This window comes from Rousettus aegyptiacus, unplaced genomic scaffold, assembly GCF_014176215.1.
Source record: "Rousettus aegyptiacus isolate mRouAeg1 unplaced genomic scaffold, mRouAeg1.p scaffold_m13_p_6, whole genome shotgun sequence".
NCBI lineage: Eukaryota > Metazoa > Chordata > Mammalia > Chiroptera > Pteropodidae > Rousettus > Rousettus aegyptiacus.
The window spans coordinates 111,728,083-111,749,088 of NW_023416309.1; the positions used below are offsets into that span (position 1 = coordinate 111,728,083).

The 21,006-nt window shown below is 52.0% G+C and overlaps 1 protein-coding gene and 1 long non-coding RNA gene across 5 annotated transcripts in view; both read right to left on the reverse strand.

The window, feature by feature from the left end:
* Positions 1-21,006, reverse strand: part of RNF157 (ring finger protein 157) — a 63,077-nt gene that overhangs the window by 15,326 nt on the left and 26,745 nt on the right. For all 4 annotated transcript variants that reach the window (XM_016127462.2, XM_016127419.2, XM_016127454.2 and 1 more), the window contains exons 3-11: positions 9,601-9,689; positions 5,796-5,942; positions 5,252-5,369; positions 4,759-4,825; positions 4,425-4,468; positions 3,983-4,030; positions 2,229-2,300; positions 1,540-1,699; positions 1,303-1,415 (exon numbers count right to left, since the gene is read on the reverse strand). In XM_016127462.2, the coding sequence (XP_015982948.2) occupies positions 1,303-1,415; positions 1,540-1,699; positions 2,229-2,300; positions 3,983-4,030; positions 4,425-4,468; positions 4,759-4,825; positions 5,252-5,369; positions 5,796-5,942; positions 9,601-9,689 (858 nt within the window). The remainder of the gene's footprint in view (positions 1-1,302; positions 1,416-1,539; positions 1,700-2,228; positions 2,301-3,982; positions 4,031-4,424; positions 4,469-4,758; positions 4,826-5,251; positions 5,370-5,795; positions 5,943-9,600; positions 9,690-21,006) is intronic.
* Positions 15,317-20,358, reverse strand: LOC118603793. Its single transcript, XR_004951272.1, has 2 exons — positions 16,733-20,358; positions 15,317-16,648 (listed from the first exon to the last, which is right to left on the reverse strand). It is a non-coding gene; the product is annotated as an uncharacterized LOC118603793 (long non-coding RNA).

Below are 21,006 nucleotides of genomic sequence, written 5' to 3' on the forward strand. Positions count from 1 at the left end.
GTGAGCTGTGTCTGGAGGAACATCTTCGTGCATAAATCTCTTCTCTTCAGATTATCTTCTTGGTATTTAAATCTTTAGACTTGAGCTACCAAGGACCAATGTTTATAAGGCTCCTGACATACAGAGCTGTTTATTCTTTTTGGCGATCTTTCCAGCGATACTCTTAAAAGCAGTACCGCAAATCTATTTGCTTCTGCCAACAGGGTTATCCTTAAAATCGTTCATAAATTTGAAAGGTGAAAAATGGCATCTCACGTTAATTTGCATATTGTTGATTTTCAACGTGGTTGACTTATTAAAACAAGAGACTGTTCACCAGCTGTTTCCTCTTTTGAGAATTTTTTTTTTGTATCCTTCGTACCTTCATCTATTAGCTCATTCGTACACTACGCAAAGATATTAACCTTCCCTCTGATGTAAATATCGTGAATACATTTTTTTCTTTAAGTGATTTGGTTTTTTTTTTTTTTTTTTGCCTTTTCATTTTGGACAACTTTTACACACCTGGAACTAAAAAATTTTTTATGTGATAAAATCTGCACATCCTCTCTTCGTAGTGCTCCAGTGCTTTTAAGCTCAGAGAGTCCTCCTCCGTCCAAAGCCAGCCGAAGAGTCATCTATGATTTATTCTAGGGTTTTAGTGTTTTGTTTAGTCGGCTTCGTTTTTTAATACAGTTAGCGAGTCACTCCATCTGGAACTCGGCATCTGGTAGGAAGTAAAGAGCTAAACCGACTTTTCCTCCTTGAATAGCTAGCTCATGATCCCAGCCCCGCTCGCTGAATAGTGCGTCTGTGTTCGTCTAAAGGAGGGCAGTACCTGCTCGTCTACCACTAACCACAGGGCGCGGAGGGTCTGCGCTGAGATGGTCACTGCCTCTCTGAAACCGGGGTGAGTTTCGTCATTTAGTCAGCCCCTAGCCGCTGACGCCATGAAAAGGGATCAAGAAAAGCTGTCACTCTCTTTGAGGGCTCAGGTAAAGAGAGCGAACTGCGTTCAGATCCAAAACCACCATCCCCTTGCTCCTGCCTGGGGGAGTCCCAGAGCCGGAACCCCCTGGCGTGAAACCGCATGCACCTACTGGGCGCGGGGCTCCCAAGGAGAAGACGGCATGTTCATGGACGGCATCCCAATTTTCCATTGTATTATTGGTCGGTTTTACCGCAACATGGCGTCAGTCGGCTCGCTAACCACTCCTGTGCCCCGAGGTTTAATGACGCGCCACGAAGCTGTGTAAAGACGGACGGGAGGGGTAGACCACGGTGTCTGCTTCACGGGGGGTCAGGGCGCCGAGCCCCACTTACTGAATGCTCTTCCGAGTCGGAGGTCTGGGAGGAGATGATGGGGTTAAAGCTGGTTGGGGACAAGGGGCCCAGCTTTTTCCTCATGGCTCGGATCTGAAGCAGTGCCCGGAAGGCTGTGAAGAAGAGAACAGGCGATCGGTGCGCCGCGCGGCAGGGGCCGGACAGAAAGCGCGATCCCGCCTCCCGGCGTCATTCGGCTCGTGGACCCGGCAGGGCCCCTTCGGCGCTGGGGCTTACGCAGTCGGCAGATGGGGCAGTTGTTGGCCTGGTAGCGCAGGGTGTCCGCACAGGTGTTACACAGGCAGAGGTGGCGGCAGGGCAGGATCAAGGTGTCCCGGACGTCCGAGAGACACACCACACACTCGGCGCTGTTATCACTCACGTCGTCCTCAGCCACCTGGCCGGGGAGACAGACACCGAGGGCCTGACACAACGAGACACAACGTATCCATCCTGTGCCTCAGAGGGCAGCTCGCCTGGAGGACCGAGACAGCGCTGAGAACAAACTCTTACGTTTACATTGGACTTTACAGTCGGCCCCGTGAGTTTGCATACTCGGCCTCACTGATCCTGGGCACTGCTACCTCGAGCGCATCCCATGAGGCTCAGACCTGGCCCCTGTGACAGTCTGAGCTCAGGGCCCAGGAGACCACGTGGAGGGGGAGGGCAGGGAAGCACTCCGCCAGGAAGCAGAAGGAACGGACGAGCCCTGCAGAAGGGCTAATCCAAGCCGGCTCCCCCCCCATCCCCCCATTTCCAAAGTGATATAAGTATAATCGTCTGAAAGGAGGAACAAGAAAACACCCTCCTAGGACTGAACAGCTTCCAGAGTTGGGCACGTGACCTTCCCAGATCCCGGCTTTCTCAGAGACTCTCGCACTCCGCCGCCCGGGAAGTGTACGCTCAGCTTCTGGGGTAGAACTTGCCTTGGAGTCTTGTGTGTTGTACTTGTTTTCGATTCCATAGATCTCCTGAAGGAGGTAGCTGACCCCGTCTACCTGAAGGGCAAACGGAGAAGTTCAAGGGCAGGCTGGCTCCGCTGAGAGAGAAGGGTAGGAACGCCCCACCCAGCCCCCCTTGGTAACCAAGGACTACTGATTCACAGTGGGGAAAAATAAGAATCAAAGGCCCAGCCGGGGAAAGGATGCTTTTCTCTACTTATGTTTTCTCTCTGAGAGGGGGAAGAAAGCCAAATGTTTAATTCTCCCGCCATCATGCCCCACAGGGAGCACGGAAGTTCACCAATCCGGCGGTCACACTTGCCCGGCCCCCCACGACGACAGACAGTTAAGAAAGGCGTAGATTAGGAAAAGGTGGAGGAAAATGCGTCCAAGGAAGGGCATTAGCTATGACATAAAAGTTAGGTTTAGACGTTATGAAAATAAAGGGACGGAAAAGAGAAAGAAAGAATGAGGAGAAGGAATAGGGAGGGAAAGAGGGAAGGGGCAAAAGGCATGACCTTGAAGGAGAGGCCGGCTGAGTCCCCGCCCCTGCCACGGAGCCGGAGACGTCCGGCATGCAGCAGAATCACCCCTCCTGGCCCTGTTGAAAACCCCAGCTGCCAGGTCCAACTCCACTCCCGGTGGCCTGGGCCAGGTGGCGCCAAAGCTGGCCCTCCGCTTGCTTCTTCATGCGAGCCCGAGCCCGCTCCCAGTGCGCCCCTCCCCTACGACCCAGGCCGGCACTGATTTCCGGTCGCACTCTCCAGTCTGATGAAGTCTGTGGCGAATGCCAGTCTAGCATCAGGAACGTTCACAAACCGTGTCCTTGAGCCGCCCCGGCCATCCTGGCCTCCCCGGGAGGCTGCTTGCCGAGACCTGGCTCTTGCGGGCAGGACCCTGGGCCCAGGATCTGTTTCCTCCTCTGCCTCTCTTAAAACCTGTTTTAACTCAGTGATCACATTAGAAAGGACACGATCGACAAATCTGTGCCGAGGTATTACTGACTTCTGTGGACCTCACTAAGAGCGGAGAGCGCTTAACCCAAAAGAACGAGAGTAGGGTTTCAGAGAGCCAATGCCACCCCCCCCCACCCCACTCTCCATGACTCTCCTCCTCCTTCCACAAGAGCAGAAAGAAAGTGTGGGCGGACGGCAGGGTCTAGGGCTTCTGGCAGACAAGGGCTGAACCTGCGGATCGCTCTGGAAGGGGGCAGGTGGCCAGCGCACTTTGAATTTCAGAAAAGTCAGGGTGGGACAAGTCAAGCCAAGGGCCCTGCTCGGCCCGAATTGGACACCAGCACTGACCGCATCCTTTCGCCTGAAAGGTTTCGGGCCTGGCATTTTAGATAAAGAGAGTTCTCCCTAACCCTGACGACGGGAGACAAATCTTGTCCTTTCACTTCTCAAGTCCTTTGCTCAGAGGATGGAGGCCTCAGTGCCAACAATTCAGGGACAATAAAGACCCCCCAAAATCAGTATTCCTTTCAGGCCACCCAAGTCGTTCCTAACACACAATAGTGAGCCCTTTTTATCTTTTCTTCTTTGATTTAAAACAAACAAACAAAAAAACGGCAGTGGGAGGGAAAGCGTGCTTAGCAAAGAGCGAGAGAGAGAGAGAGAGAGAGAGAGACAGAGAGACAGAGAGACAGAGAGACAGAGAGAGAGAAAGAAAAGAGGAAAGAAAGGAAAAAGAAAGGAAAAAGAAGAGACACCCATAGCCCCCGGTCCTCGAATACTCACTACTTGCTTCTGCTTGAGGGGCTTGGCGCAGAAAGTGCCATCCGTGTGCTGGAATGAAGACGCGGCAGTTACGACACGGAAGGAGGGCCACGAAGTGCCAGCTGTTGATTTGTTACTCCTCCCAGTTACCCGCGGTCCCGCACCCCCGCGGCGGGGACGTACAGACCCCCCCACGCCGGCGGGGTCTTCCCAGGGTCTGGCCCAGCCCCTCCCGTCTGAGGAAGAGGAAACGCGGCCTATGGTGCTGGGAGCCACGTGGTGAGTTGGCGGCGGAGCGGGACCCAGACTCCGGGGTCGCCCCGGTGTGGTGACCCTTCAACTCCCCTGCGGCACCCCCCCGACCCCCAGCCAGCCCCACTCGCTGCCAAGCTCAGGCGGCCGGCAAACAGGGGGCGCAGGGCAAACGGCAACACAGGTAAACACAGCGAAGTGAGGCCCGTACCTTTTCGAAAGTGCCCAGCAGTACGTGGCAATGGCCGAAATACTCTGAAAGAAAGAAAGGCGCGCGGCTGAAGAAGTGCGCGCAATGCACCGAGACGCCCGCCGACCTTCCCCGAAGCCCTGCCGTCGGGCAAGCCGTCTGGGCCGTCACGAGGGGCCCCGTTCTGGAACCCAGCGGCGTCCTCGTGGGCCCCCGGAGCTGGGGAAGGTGCGCGTGTGCGCGTGTGCCTGTGGGGGGGCGGTCAGAGCCTGCTGACCGACACCCGCAGGGAAGGTGCCGGGCCTTGTGCCACCAGAGGGCAGTGTGTGCGGCGGATGACAGAGGGCGCCCCTACCGTCTCCTTCGTCCACCACGGCGTGGACCACTAAGGGGTACACCTCCCGGTCCAGATCGAAGCCAAGCTGAAGGGAAAGAAAAGAAAGGAAAAAAAAAAAAAAAAAAAGGACTTAATGGGCTTAAGCAGCACAGTCATCCGCCGGGAAGGGCGGAATCGACCGGAAGCCCATCGCTGCCCCTGCTTCCCCAGCCTCGGAACTACCCCCGTCCGAATGCCAGACCGTCGACCACCAGTTCTTTTCAAAATCACAGCTGTGTAACGTGCGGTTTCTTTACTTTGAGCACGGATGTCTCGAAATGGCCCAGGCCGACGGGCTACTTTGGAACAGAAACACTTGGAGGTTTGGTGCACCCTTTTAAGGGTGTGAAGAAGTTACAAGGCTGAGGGCGAGCATGACCTTGGAGCTCCCGGGCCCGTCCGGGGCTCTGTGCAGAACTCGCCCCGGCTTTCTCCCCGCGGCCTGTGGCCCCACCCCGCCCGGGCGGCTCACCTCCTCGTCGGCCCACTCCGAGGGGTCCACGGTGTGCGAGGGCAGGCAGAACTGCTGGCACACCCCTCGCTTGTAGTGCACCGTCTCCGACTGCAGCCGGTTGTCTTTGGGGATATAGCTGTCGATCGAAGTGGGAGGCAAAGCAAGAGTTAGCGTCTGGCCCAGACGGACCTGACCATTTCCTCGGTCTCGGGCCTGTTTTCAATTACCAGCGGGCTCTGGGAATACGACAGAAAAGGCCAGACCGCCTCTATTACCTATTTCCTTGGCTCTTGCTGGTAATGCTATTAAACTTATCTGTGCGACCCGTGCGCCCACAGAAAGTAGCTTAATAGATTTCTAACAGCGTCGTAATGGTCTCAGGGATGGCGCAACTTAAAGGGAAAAGCCGACAAAGCGTGGCCCTGAAGGAGCAAATCCGGATTCGGGAGCGGGATCTCACCCGGTCGCAGAAAAAAGAATGTTTTGCTCCATAGGTGAGCGCGGTAGGGCGGGGGTCCTAACCTGTCTGGGAAGGAAGTGGCTGCCCTGGCCTCGCCCTCACCTGGCGACGCCATTCTGGAACTCCTCGGTGGCCTGATAGTAGATGGTGATGGCCACCCGGGCGTCGGTGTCGAAGGTGAACTCCACGTTGTAATGGGCCTTCGCCGGGCCGGCCTCTGCCCCCGGGCTCGTCACCTCCTCGGCACATCTAGGAAACCACCGAGACTCAGCACGTGGCGGGAAGCAAGTCAGCATTCCCGGATCTATCTCTGTTGGCTCGACGTGTCGTGTCGTGGGCTTCTCTCTGCGCGCGCAAACGTCCGCCTCCCGGGGCACGATGGTGTTGGGGGTAGGGGGGCCCTCCGCCGCTGCTCTGGTGCGGAGTCTTGGGATTTCTGATATGTCAGCGCTGCAAGCGACATCCTTGTGCATTTGCTGCATTTCTTTTTTTTTTTCTCTCTCAGTTTTCAAAGTTTCTAATCACATAGTTTCCGTTGTTCCCCCCAAGGTGGGGCACAGAAAGCAGCCGCCCCCCCCTTCCCCCACCCTCCCTTTAGAAGGCGCCTCCGACCTGATCATGGACCTGCTGCTTCTAAGTAACACGCACCGATCACTAATGCTCCATTTCTCAGCTTTAGGCATCTGTCTGCTGACTTCCTGCGATGGACATGAGGGCCCCCCCCCCGCCCCCGCCCCAGACAGGTACCCCCTCCCCTTTCAGGGAGGTTGTATCCTGATTTTCTTAGTTCAGTAGTATCTACAGTACTGTGATGACACTAATGTTAGTCAGAGCTCGGCCACGGAGGATTCTGATTATTGTTCTTTTCCTGCGTAAGTTTTTCTTAGTTTGTGCGCATTTTTTTTCCAGTTGCTTAGTTTTCTATGTGCCTTATCACTAAATCGAACCTAAACTCTCAGCCGGCTGTCTAACCCTCTGGACACTCAGATGCACCAGGTGCTCTATGTGGTGGTCTTCCTGGGGAGATCCCTCCCGGAGCCCCCGACCTGCCCCACTGGACCCTGGGCCCCTGCATCCGCGCACAGTGCCCTCCCGGAATGCCCCTCCCCCGTCACCCTGGCGAGTCCCTCTTGCCCTGCTCCCAGGGGGGATGGCATGTTCCTGCCTTCCCTGGGTTCATCTTTCTCGCCTTACACTTCCATTTTGGCGAAGCGCGACTTCCAGTAGCTCCCCGAAAAAGGGTGTGTCGAGGGGATAAACTTTCCGAGAGGTTTTATCCTACAGTCATGCTTAACCGGAAGTCCGGCCGAGGAGAGAATCCTAGGTGAGCTCCACTTCCTAGAATATTTCGGCGTTTCTTCCTCATTCTATTGATTTTTTTTCCCATTTCTGCTACTCTGTTTCTAATCTCTACGAGCATCTCTTTGTTTCCTACATGCTTCGTGCCATTGCGTCCACGGGCTAAGAAGACGCTGCCGTCTCTGAGGCCGTAATGGAGTTTTCCTCTCCCTGTAGAGCTCTATCTCCACTTAGTGTTCCCTTCCCGTCGGTTTGCTTTGCCGCCGTCTTTCATGTGACAGATGTTACTTACGCAGCCGAGAACCTTCGGTTGTCTGCTCATGTTTAAGAAATGTAAACCCCCCCGGATTGGAACTCTGACGGAGTGCACAGTGAGGCTTGGGGACACCAGGGGGCGGCTCGTCTGGGTCTGTCCAGGAACCCCCAGGGCCAGTCTCTTTGGTCGTCCTATCCAAGTGGGTCTGATTCCCCAGAGAACAGTTTCCCTGTCCTCTGACAAAGGCCTGCTTGCCCGCACTCTGGGGTCGGGGGTGCGGGGCAGGTTGGAGGGCTCAGCATCCAGGACACCTCAATTTACTTAACCCCTCGTGTTTTAGTACTGAGTCCGGCCCTTCGCTGTGCCTGGGGCCCCCAAGTCCCCCGTGTTTTAGTACTGAGTCCGGCCCTTCGCTGTGCCTAGGGCCCCCAAGTCCAGAGATTCCATTGGGAAACATCCGCCAGCTTTGGGCCGGGGTGTGAGAAGGACAGTCCCAGCTGTCCAGTGTGCGAGAGGGGACCTGACAGCCTCGTACGCCGACTTCTCGCCGGTCCTCCTCACTCTAGCCTTCCACCCCGGTGTCCAGAGGTACCTGGTACTGCCTTTGGGGCGATCACGGCACAAAATGGGTGATTCTCGGCTTTTCCTTCTGCTCACTCAGGGCTCTGCCTTCTTGGATCTGCTGAGTCACTCAACCTTCCCCAACTATTTCCAGCTTCTAGAGTTTTTTTTTTTTTTTTTTTTGCTGCTGCTGCTCCTTCCCATTCTCCCAATTCTTGTGGATTTATGCTTTTAGGAAAGGTCTTATCATTATTCCGTGGGGTTTAGAGAGGAGAAGCAAAAGTAGATGTTCAATCCTCCTCCGTCTTTAGCTGGGAACCCGAGAACCAGGATTTATTCCCAGGCGCTCAGAAAAACAAAACCCAAACCCTTCACCTTAACCTTGACCGAGCACCAGGGGGTCCCCTTCTCTTATCTCATTTACTTTTGACCATGGCCATGAAAGGTAGGGTGTCGATTTTACCCATGAAAATCTGAAGCTCAGAGTCTTACTCGAGCAGCAGCCACGGAGCTGGGAGCAAAATGGGCTTGTGCGCCCAAGCCGGGCTCTAGCACATCCGGCCACCTCCCTGTCCTCGAGCCGGGGCCAGGCCGCCACGTCGGGCCCTTGCACCCGTCTCCATCAAACACATGGGCAGGCCACATGTGACGAGTGACACGGCGTGGACAGAGTCGCTGACTGCTGGAAGGTCACCCGGTCTATTCCGTCCCCTCGGAGGGTGACCACCCAGCGGTAGCTGGTACTGTAGCAAGAATATCTCCTTGGCTCCCTCGTCCCCAGAGTGGACCGCGGGGGTGGGAGAGTGGTCAGGGAAGAGGTCAAAAGTTCAGGGACAAATAAAATATAAAAATTAAGAGAGAGAGAGAGACAGAAAATAGAGTAGTGGTCATTTAGGCCTAGAAGGGAGGTTTGGGGGGAAATGGGCCATGGCTACTAACCTGTATGAGGTGTCTTTGGGGGCGATGAAATGTTCTCAAGCTAGACAGCGGTGGTGATTGCATGAGTCTATCAACACACTAAAAACCACCGAGCTGCATGTTTAAATGGGTGGATTTTATGGCACGTGAACTCTTATCTCAATACAGCTGTGATATCACAACAAAACTATCAGAAACAAACTTCCTCATGCTCATAAGGCTGACCTATGCGAGCGCAAAATAATCTGAGTCATTTTCCTCGTCCATCCAGAAAACTATGGGACTTCGGATTTGCGCTCAGCAAACCTGCCTCCCGGGGAACCGGTGAGCCTAAGTAGACAGATGGGCTAGCTGGAGCACGTCCTCAGCTTTAAAATGACCCTACCTCGGGGATGGCACAGAGCAGGCACATCATGGGTGAACAGTACTGATGGTGACGATTAAAAAGCCAACCCAAGACACTCTGTGTTCCTCAGAGGAAGGGCAGATGAGATCAGGAATAAATCAGAAACTAAATGCAAGCGATACATAGGGACTTCGTATCCCGAGTTGAAATATCCCGTTTTTGCATAGGCTTGTTGAGGCACCTGCAAATTTTGTTTTTTCCCCCTTCAATAATTCTTTCTTTTAACAAAAAATTCACAAAGTTGGGATAGTGACTGCTTCCTGGGAGGTCCTTCGCAAGCACAGATGTGGCAGGAGGCGTAAGCATGCAAGATGCAGTGAGCCCTGATCCTGGGGGACGGGTCGCCCCTCTCAGCACCCGACTCAGGCTCTGGGGTGCGCACGACTGTGTTTGCGAGTCCCTTAGGGCAGCTGGCTGCCCCTGCCCGGGGGAGGAGCGGCACCTGGGCCTGGCCGGCGGGGACTTACTTGACGAGCCTCAGAGTGTCCTTTCGGATGTTGATCAGGCTCCTCAGAGTCTTCACTGGTTCTTGGGGAGGTGGCGCAGCGTAAGGAAACTGTCAGAAACAAAGCGGGGGAAGGCGGTGAGTTCACAGGGATCGACGACTGTCTCGCTGGGACAGGGCTCCACGGGCGGGCGCCCGTCACCTAACCACGTGAGGACACTGAGATCTGACATGTCACGTGAACTCGCTCAAGGTCACGGCCAGTGGTAAAACCGGGGTTCGAGCTGGCCTGGAAAGAGCTAGATGGATCTGCGTTTCCCATTACATGAAGCTTATCTGAGTTGGCATTCGAGACGCGGATAACTAATAAAGACCACCCAGGTTCCACGTACGGAAGGGACATGCCGTGGCCGACTTCATCACAAAAGACTTTCCCATCTGACCTTAGACGACAGGGAGCCGGACCGTCGAGGCTTTGCCTTCAGCGAAGCCACGCGGTGTCTTAGGAATTGAGGAAATGCAAATGACAGAGGACCCTGCCGAGGGCACGGAGCCAGGCCCGCGGTCAGCACACGGCACGGCTGCTCACGCTGACCGCGTGGAGCAGAGACCGCTGAGATGCGCGTCAGCAGCTCTTCCGGGGTCATCGACAGCTTCTCTCCGGTTGTCGAGTGTTTACCTTACATTGTCACCCTTCCCCCCATCGAGACATCTGGATTTGGAGTTCTGACTTGATGGTAATGAGGAGATACAGGGAAAATAGTAACAAATGTAACCGGAAATGGCTTCCGGAAGATTAAGAATGATGTGAAATGTTCCCAGTATTGTTCTGATGTTATTTGGGCAATCCATTTTCTTTTGCACATAATTCACAGAAAACCTACGAGTCCTTGCCGCTCGCAAACCTGTGGCACACCCGGGAGAGTCTGCCTCCTGCTGCTGGTTTCGGAAAACTGTCCACTCACGTGACACTCGAACCGTGCCTTCGCCGATGTTCGCGGCATGTGGCTCCTGCACTCGGAAAACGCAGCGTCACCTGCGGCACATGTGATCGTGTGGATTCGGTGTGATTGCTGGTAATTCATCTGCATGAACGTGACTCAAAACGTACGTTTGATCTAAATGATCAGATGTGCGTTCAGGTGTGCGTGGGGACAGAAGAGCAACATTTTACTTCCTCACTGATACAGCGAACATGTCATTACGAGTTCGAGCTGAAAACTTAAAAAAGCACAAAAGAGTACACAATCGGCCATCGTTGTGCCGCTCAGAGATGCCAGAGTTAAGACTGCAGAGTCTTTCCAGAGAGGCCACCTGTCTGCCCATCCACCCATCCACCTCTGTGTCTACACGCGCTGTTTCAAACCGGACGTACTATTTTACAGTCTTTTTCACTTAGAAAGACGAGGTAAACATCTTTAGAGTCTGTCACTTGCTGACATGACTCCACATATTAGAGAGAGGAGCACACTTTAATCGATTCTACATTATTCGATGTTTTAAGTTGGCTTTACTTTTTTTTTTTTTCCCTGATATAAATGTTGTGGCGACTGCCCGTTCTTACATTTCTGCATGTTTGTTTGATTACTTCCTTTAGACGGATTCCTAGAAGTGGAATTACTGGATCAAAGAGCAAAAATATTTTTAAGACTTTTAAAAATATTTTGCCAAATTGTTGTCCAGAAAGCTGATTCCAAGTCCGCTCTCCAGCGAGCAGCGCGTCAGGGGGCTTTTCGACAGGGAAGCTGAAATCCCGGCTCAGATCCCATCCGTGGCCTGTTGCCCCAGCCCCCACTTTCCTGGGCTGTCACACTGAAGGAATTTAAAACAATTTTAAAATAAGCTTAAGCAAAAAGTAATTAGGCAGGAAAATCTGACACAAATGCTAGTCTATTCTAAAGCCAAAATAAATGACTTTGGGATTAAAATTTTTTTTTTTTTTCAGGAGGAGCAGAGTTAATCGTATTCATTTGCACGGGTACTTGGGAATGAGCCTGACTTAAAAAAAAAGATGGGTTCTTCCTTCACTCTTTTCCTTTTCTCCTCCATAACCTCCCCAAAAAAGAAAAAACAAAATAAAGGGGAAAAAACGAACAAATAAGAAACTGTGCCCTTCATCTTCCATTTAGAATATTACCCGAGCCTTGATTCTCTTTTATGACCCATAAGGCTTGGTCTGTAACCCCATGAGCAGACCAGATTTCATTCTTCATCCACTAGTCTTGGCCTTAAGCCTGTCTTCATTATGAAAAGTGAAACAGAATTTAGACACTGCCTTTCAGGATCCTTCGTAAGGCTGTTAAGAGTTTATTTCCTGCAGAATGATGTCTGAGGGCAGTCCACAAGCCCGTACGGAGCCTGAGGCAGGAAGTCGGCACGTGCCTGGTGGCCTTCTTCCTCTGGCTGTGGGCCTGGGGAGCGTGCCGTGTTCAAGACACAGAAGTCCCCTTCCTCCCGTTTCCTGGCCTGGTTGTGCCAGGGCTCTCGTGTCGAGAGAAAAGGCTCCGGCTGGTCTTGCTTGTCACTGCTCGCTCTCTAAGTAAGATGTCTGCTGAGTACCTACTAGGTGCCAGGCATCATGCTGGGTTCTTTAGATGTATTTTTAAATTTGACCTTATTTAATTGTGGGAAAAGACACATCACGTGAAATTCATCACCTTAACCGCCTAGAGCATGCCGTTCGGGGCATTACGTACGTTCGCATGTCATGCTCCATCAGCATCACCATCTCCAGTTTGGATGTTCTTATTTATTATTCTCAACGCTAACAGACGCGTCTACCCTGCCCACCAGATGGTACGCGCCCGGAAGACAGCCGGACTTGCAGGAGGAACTAAAAAATATGTTGACTGACTGAATAAATGAAGGCTGTCAGTAGTAATATCCCCATTTTGCTTATGAAGAAACGGAGGCTCAGAAGCACGGTGATTATTGACGGTCCCAGGGCTGATGAGTAGCAGAGCCAGGACCGAAATCCAAAAGCCACGATCCTTCTGTCCCGGCTGCCTCGGGGCCACCTGGTCCCGGGACGTCCCAGGACCCTGAGTAGAGGCACAGTCCGAACATTAAACCACGACTGCGAAAGGCACAGAGAAGCCTGTTCGGGTTCTGGAAACCAGTGGAAACTCCGGATGACACCGGTAGGCAGCGGGAATACAAAAGCACACCTAATGCCACACTCCTTTTATATCTTAACAGGAGCGTCTGAGGTCTTTTCAGAGAAGAGCTTTCCTGGAGCACAGCATGACAAAATCCCTTTATCTGTCAGATCCAACGGCACCCGCAGGAGACAAAAACGGACATTCAGGGTACGGCGGTGACAGAACGGCACTGGCTCCCGCAGCTTCCGCCCAAGCTCAAGTGCGCGCTACTGATAGGTGTTTCTAAGGCACAGCGGTTTCACCTCTAAATTATTTTCAAAGGGCAAAGACGTTTCCCCATTCACTCGACACTCTCGCTATGCCCTGCAGACCGCGCGGGCCTGGGCTCAGTGGGGGGTCAGGCGCACCTCTCTTAGTTCCGTGGGTACTGGGCACGGCACTCAGCGCAGCGCCCTCCTGGGACCCGCCTGCAGCCTCTGTACCGACATCAGCCTAAACCTCAGCATGATTTAAACCCCAAACACCCCGAGCGCAGGACGAGAGTATAGGAGAGGCTCAGCCAGATGAACTGTTTCAACGGGCCCCAGTGGGCTGTCAATCAAGGCTCCGTGTGAATCGTGAGCAAATTCCTCTTTGGCCTTTTATCCCGAGTTGATCAGTTTCCTTTTACCTTTGCCTTACATCGGCAAAAGCGCCACCTGGTGACCAAACGCGGAACTGCCAGTTTAGATGGAAGCTGCGCTGTGTGTGTGTGTATGTGTGTATACATACATACACACATATGTATATATCGACCACACGTTCCAGATTTTTTCAAAGCCATTATAATTTCAAATATTTTGTTAAACTGCCCCTATGGATGCATTCACATTTCGGTTGTGGAAAATATGGCCACAATGCATGCGAGACAGCTGTAAATTATTGGGCGATACCCAGGGGCCTAGAAAAAGGACTACAATCCATTCATAAAAATAAATAGTCAACTTCAATAAAACGTTTTTTTGGAAAAGCACATAATTTGCTCACATCTGCTGTTCGGTTGAGGTCTGACCGTAGGCGTGCGGCATTCCCGAGTGGGGTGCTCCTTCGAGCAGGCGCCTTACGTGTGCCCCCGTGAGGTTTTGGGCACTTCCTTACTTTCCGGCACCACAGGACAGTCCAGGGGCACCTTGTGTCCTCCCTGTCCTACCCCTCGACTCAGCCAGGTCCCCAAGGAGCCCTGGCTGCATTTCAGAGACGCCTACCTCGAGCTGTCATTCACTCATTAACCTTTCGCTGATGAACACTCGGTCGTTCACAGGTCAATACAAATAGCAACACAGTGACCGTTCCTTGAAGGGAATCTTAACGGGGGGAAAAAACGGAGGGGGGAATAAAAGAAAAGAAATTAACACGCACCAATGCAGTTTCTACTTAGAAAAGGCCCCAATGCCAAAAGTCTGCTTTCAAAGAGAAAGAAATTTTAGACAATTCATAATTTAAAAAGTGCTCATTTTATATATTAGCAGCTGTATAATATTTGTGCCAAATAATCAAATAATAGTCACTATGGAAACAGACAGCTGGAGTCATATGCAGTGCTCATTTACAGCACTACACAAACCTTTTTTAAAATAGATTTTAAGGCTTTTATATTTAAATTTCAGTTCCTTTTTATTTGATGCCTGGTTATTTTTCTCAGCTTTCTCTACTTCCTCTCTTCTCAGAAATGTAGTGTGTCCAAGACCTACCAGTGGATATTTTTAGACTGGTGATGATGCTTTAGGACATTTTCTTAGATCAGTGTCAGGGGAGAACAGTTTAGTTTCTGACTGAATGCTGCAAAATGAATACAAATTTGCCTATTTAACCAGCTGCAGCCCTGAGACAGACTGTATTGTGCCCGCTGAAGGCTAGAATGTCAAGGAGCTATATTTGTAGCGGTAAAATTTTGCTAAGTTTCCATCCAGCCCTCGTGGGGAGTTAAATAGCCAGTGTAGAAAGGTGATCACAGAGCTGACAAGATGCGAGACATGCTTTTCCCACAAATCACACATGTCAGGGAGACACCAAGAAGGTGTCAGAAGATGACCTTGACACGAAGATGCTCTGGGCCCAGGTCTGGTTACCCGAGCAATCGATCCAAGAAGGCCGTCTATTTATAGTCTGCTAATTCCTCCACTAGGTCCCCTGGCAGGGAGCACACAGGACCCATGTCATGGCTATGTGACATCACATCTCATGTTGACCTTTTCTAAAATATTTAAATCCCGCTCAACCGATTCTCTCTGTTCGCCCTAACGGATGATAAGAAAAGCGTGACAAGTCCGCTGCAGGGCGAGGCGCCCATCACAGAATCGCACAGATGGGTGTCGACGACCATCGCAGGCCCCGTGCCCCCTTCCCTTATGGCCGGGTCCTGACTCATTTTGTTCGGGAGCCTTGAGATCACACGCCTTGTCCAGTACCACTCCGACATCAAAGGCGCCCATGGGGCTATGTGTGCTGCTTTGATGACAAATGAAACCCACTGGACTTCTGGTCCCCCACTAAGAGGAAGCCCCAACCTGCCTGGACGCAGGACCCTCCTGGCAGAAGAATACGTTCCCTAAGCACGCCGCGCTTCCAAAATAAAAATTACGCCTTCTCGAGATGAGCTGTTTTTAGATACAAAGGATTTTATCTAATGGCCGCTAATTTTAAGGAGAGTTAAAAGGGAAAAAGAAGTGCTTTTGGTCAAGCAGACACAGTCATCTTTTCCCTTCAGAGAGCTGGCAAATAATAACTAACGGACAAAGGAGCTACCCCTTTCAGACATACACCTCATTCTGGACGCCTGGTCGGGAGCCTCAGAAACGAGCTCACAAATACGAATCTTTTAATAAGGAAGCGATTTTGAGATGCCCGATGCTGTACCCAAATAATATGCCTAGAGAGGCAAGCTTACCAGTATCCGTCAAAATCGGCATTTTAAAATACACAACATACATATTTTTTTCCCCAAAGGAGTATAACTGTCATCTTCTGGATGGTTATCTCAGAGACGACATCCAGTATCCACAACACATCACGTTCGGAGTCCAGCCCCAAGGCTGACTGAGGTCACCGGCAGCTCTCTCGTCCCGTGTTCCATCCCCATCCCTCCCTGGGCCTCCTACCGGACACTGCTGCGTCCCTCCGCATCCGTCGCCTGCCCCCTCTCAGTCCATCCTGGCATGTCTCCCTTCCCGAGCCACATCCTTCGACATCTCCGCTTTTCCTCTTCTCGGCAGCCACCTCTGGATGGCTTTTCCTCTTGTTATGGATTTCCTGCCTGCTCCTAAGACCCTGGGATCCGGTCATCTTTGGGGGCTTGTCAGGGGCGATTCTAGTTCATCAAGAGTAAACGAGTGCCCCGGCATCCACCATCAGCTTCCTGAGGCTGAACATAGCCGAGTTCCAAGTTGAATCATGGCGCAAAGCAAAGATGCTGTGACAGAGAGTAAGTACCCAGGAGTCACCACACCGCATCTCTTAACGTCACTAGTCTTGGCTCCTGGGTTTATAATCTCGGTTCGGCTGTTAATACAAAGATTCTTTAAACCCTAGTTAATGATCTGTCAAGAAAGCACAGCCCCACGGTCAACTGGGAAGTTGAAGATCGGCACGAGGATTTAGCGACTGGCTTCTAACAGATAAATTACGGACAAGGAAAGATCTGCAGTGGGTAAACCTGACAGACGCCACCTTGACCAGTCACCATCACCGGTAATAAGTCGCGAGCTACTGTGTACCTCTGATCCGCTGCGGCATTCTTCCCCCAGACCCATAACCCTGCGCTGATCACGAGCCAGCATCAGGGAACACGTTAAACTGAGGGAAGTTGTACGAAATACCTCACAGGTTCATCGCAAATTTATCCAGGTCATGAGATAAGGCAAAACCGAGAAAACTGTCCCAGATTGGAGGAGAGGAAGGGACAAGACAAAATGTGGTGTCCTGGATTCGATCCTGAAACGAAAAAAATGACATTAGTAGGAAAACTGGTGTGGCCCTAAGAGAGTCTGTAGTTTTTGAAACAGGAAGTGCACCTACGGGAATTTCTGGTTAACACACCGTGGTCAGGCACGATGCTAGCACCGGAGAAAGCTGTGGAGAAGGGGGTGCGGGAGTCTCCACCATCGTTGCCATTCTTCTGCAAGCATAAAATTATTAAGTAGAAGTTCTGCAAGAGAAACGTTCAGATGGACAAGCAGAGGACCTCAAAGGGGGAAGGCGTAGGTCTTGGCTCTTGTACTACTACTGACCGTGGGACTTTAGACAGATGGCTGTCCCCTACTGAGTCTCCACTTCCTGACCGGTTAAGATACGCTTAATAACAGCTACTTCATGATCTGTGAGATGAAAGGCTGTACTAACTGAGGTCCAGTCAGGAAAACAGAAACCACGCCCGTTATTTTAATGGGGAGACTTTAATATAAGGAACTGGTTAAACGGGGATTGAACCTCCCGCAAGAGGATACTGAGTTGACAGAGGGAAACCAATGGCAGGAAGCAGCTATCACCACGCCTAGGTCTGAGGGAGCAAGGGGGACAGCTCGGGGGTATCAGGTCCCAGAGGCCCCCCGAGGCTGGGAGGAGAAGGGTGAGTCAGCGTGCCTGCAGAGGGACTCAGAACACTGCAGGCGGCGGGAAAGGCGGCGGCATCACAGAGCCAAAGCTGAGAGGGCGCTTGGCGGCTGGGAGACAGCGTCGCGTAGCCGTTAACTGAGAAACGACTCCGTAGACTGTCAGTGTGGCCCGCTGGCACTTATTTTTATCATGGCTTCTGTTAGGTCCCTAGGCTAACTGACTGCATGTCCCGGCCCCCTCTCCTTCCTTTTAAAAATCTGCTGCAGGATGGATCAGGAGGAGGGGGAGCTGACACTCTGGTTTAAATGCTGACACTCAGCATTTAAGATGTTTGTAAATGGAAAACGTAGCCAGGGACTGCCTTCTAGTCTATAATTATAGCACCCTGATGGCAAAGCTGGTTCATCAGGGCTGCTTTCCAAAGATAAAGCCTATGTCCGATCCCTGTCTGTAACAACCAGGGCCACTATTTTAGCTGATTGGCCCCGGCAAGACCATTTTAGAGAACGAAATAAGCGTGCTGCTTCTGGATGCTACCTCCATGCAGCCAGTGATCAAGCTGTTTGACGCAGAAGTCTGACTTTTATAGACTCTTGTAGAACAGTTTCATTACAACTTCAGGCCCCTGCCCCTGTGCATCTCTTTAAAAGCCGAAAAAGTTAACCACATTTTTCTTTGAAATGCAACACCAGTAAGTATAGTTTCCCGTAAGAGAGGACGTAGAACAGGAAACAGAGGTGAGAGTGTACATAGTGTTTCTGTATGTTTCAAAGAAATTTCGAGGAAATTCCTACGACACATGCTTTAGTTTCGCTGCTGAATGCCACAGAGCTCTTTGTGCTTCGGGTTGTTAAGAAACATAACATTAAACGACAACCCAAAAGTTCAAGCGTTTAGTGGCATTTTCCAAGTCAGCAGAACTTATGTCATAAAGTTCTCAGGCTTCTGTAAGATCGTCCACACTTCATGTATCACTTCTTCCTGTGTGTGTGTGTGTGTGTGTGTGTGTGTGTGTGTGTGTGTGAGATCTTCCTGTGAGCGTCTAAGTTTGAGGGCAAAGCCCCTGGGAGCCCTATCTTTGTGTGACCCAGAGTGAACAGACCAGCACACGCAGAAGATAGAAACGCATAGTTGTAGAATGAGTGGATAAATAAGATCTTCAGAAGACTCTAGCATGTGCCCATGTCGAGTCTCCGGATTTTGAACATTTGTTCTTTGGACTAAATGGCCAGCTGGCACGATTGATGCTCACGAAGTAACTGAAGAACAGACTGCCATGGTATTTTTTTTAAATAAAAGGTTTGTGGAGTGATATTTCTACAGGTTAGTGGCTAAGACCCTCTGGCCCCGCCAGTGGGCTGTGTAAGACTGAAGAATGAAAATGATTAGGTTTCGTCAAATGAGTATGGTGTCCGGAGCTGGGAGGTCCAGGTTCTTGCCCAGTTCTCACACTTAGGATGTGTGAGACCTGGGCGTCCATCTCTACATCTGTAAAATGGGATTTACAGCTCTTGTCTCTCTTGTAGGGGGATTAAGATCAGATAAAAAAAGTTTTAAAAATCACACAGTGCTATGAACATATTTTATCCTTAGTGATCATCAGTGATTATCAATGGTGATAATATTGCCTTCTTTAAAGAATTCTGCCTGTAATGCAATGTTGAATACTTGGAAAGAAAGAATGCACACGTAAAATGTCAACAATTAGATAAATATCTCTCATTCACGGCTCCCAAGGCACCGGGGAGTAAATACAGTTGGGATGAGCTTCCCTTTGCTGTGACCATGACTCTACTGGACTTCAGCGTCCGGGGAACAGTGACCGCGATGGAGACACCGACGTCCCCGATCACGGTGACTGGAAGGCCCTCTGAGCTTTTCCATTTCTGACTCCGAGGCAACGGAAGACGCTGTCCGGAGGAGGACAGGAGGAGTGGAGCGTGCGCCGTCGGGTCTCAGACGCTGGCCGTGTAACAGGAGCGTGACTTCCGGCACGAACCAGCGGAGGAAACGGAGCACGGGTCCGAGCGGGATGGCCCCTGCCCCCCGGGGAGACTGCGTGGGGGCTGAGCTGGCTGAGGGCTGCCGACGCACACGCGGAGGTGACCTGCCACCTCCCCCCTCTACCACGCGCACACAGGCGCCTGGCCCGCCAAGGGGCGCACGGCCCGGATGGGCTCCCCGGGGCCCCGCGGGGACCAGGCCTTGGAGGACACTTAGGCCTACGAACTACTACTCCTTTTCAAGACGCGTAGATATGTTTTTTAAAGTCAGGTAGACAGACTTGGGTAAGATTCACCCTTTTTAGCGTGCGGTTCTCTAAATTCTGACGAATACAGACAGTTGTACAACCACCTTCATAATAAGCAGATACGGACCACTGCCGTCACCCGAAACGCTCCTCGTGCCCTTCTGCTGTCAACCCCTCCGTCCCCACCAGTCCCCGGCACCCACTGACCTGCTTCCTGTCCCTGTGGCTTTGCCCCTTCAGAACGACAGGACGCATTGTGTATGACGCGTCCATAAAACAGCCAAAGGCCTCACTCGGCTCGCACCGATCGCCCTGCGCTCAGCTGCCATGGGAGCCTCTCGTGTGTATTAGGAGGAGCGGGGGTCCCAGGGTCCGATGAGTGCGCGGGGGCCCCAGACTTCCTTGCGGGCTGAGACGAGTCTGCCGGCTCTACCGGAAGCGAGACACGTCTGAGAAAGATGCGAAGCGGCCCCCCGAGGCTCAGGACGAAAGCCTCCTACTTGGAAAGGTCCCCGTGTTAATACCTGCTCTCCCCTTCCATGATTGCATCGTACTGGACACAACTAGATTTCCTTCCGGTTTAGGTAAACCTTAGGCGTTGAAAGAAAACATAAATTCCTATAGCGGAAACTGGATGCGGATTACTAAGAAAAATTCTGTAGAGCGAAACAGCCTGAGTGTCAGTAGAGCGTTCTCCTCCGTGTCAGGCTGGGCTTGGCCTCACATTGAGTAATTTTGCGCCTAGGGAGATACTGAAGTTTTATGGATTTCAGCAAGAACCACTCAGGAGCTTCGACCTCAGGCCTCAGGCTAACGCAGAGGGAAGCAGTGCCCCGTGGGAAGCAGTGCCCCGTGGGAAGCGGGAATGCAGAAGGGCGAGCCCCACGCAAATCGCAAATCGGGGCAAGGGAAGTTGAAAGTCACTTTCTAGCGCAGCACAAGACCGCCTTACAGCGCTTGCTCCGAAAATCTTGCGGAAGGAAAATCCTCGTACCTGTCATTTGAAAGCCTGAGTTATGCTGCTCATTCACTCCCTTTCTACTCTATTTAATAATTTACATGAGTCATCAGGAAGGTGAAAATTAATTCTGCACACACCCCCCTCGGAATGGCTGAAATGAAAGATACGGACCAGAGCAGGTGCCGGGGGCTCTAGACTCGGCCCGTGGGAGCGAAGTCGGTGCAGTCGCTTTGGGAGACTGTTGAGCAGCATCTGCTCCGTGTCCCAGCAACCCCACTCGGAGGCTCCTAACAGATACGCACACGCGTGCTCGGCAAAATACTCAGGCTAGCAGGCTGTTCACGGCAGTAGTACTGCCAGTAACCAACGTGTCCACAACAGCCGAACGCCCAACGCTATCAACAACGGGGGGATAAACTGTGGTGTGTTCACGCACAGCACACACGCGACGAGAATGAACGTGCCGTCGCCGTACACCGGGAGATAGATGGCTCCCGGACGTTCCGAGCGGAAGGAACCAGACAC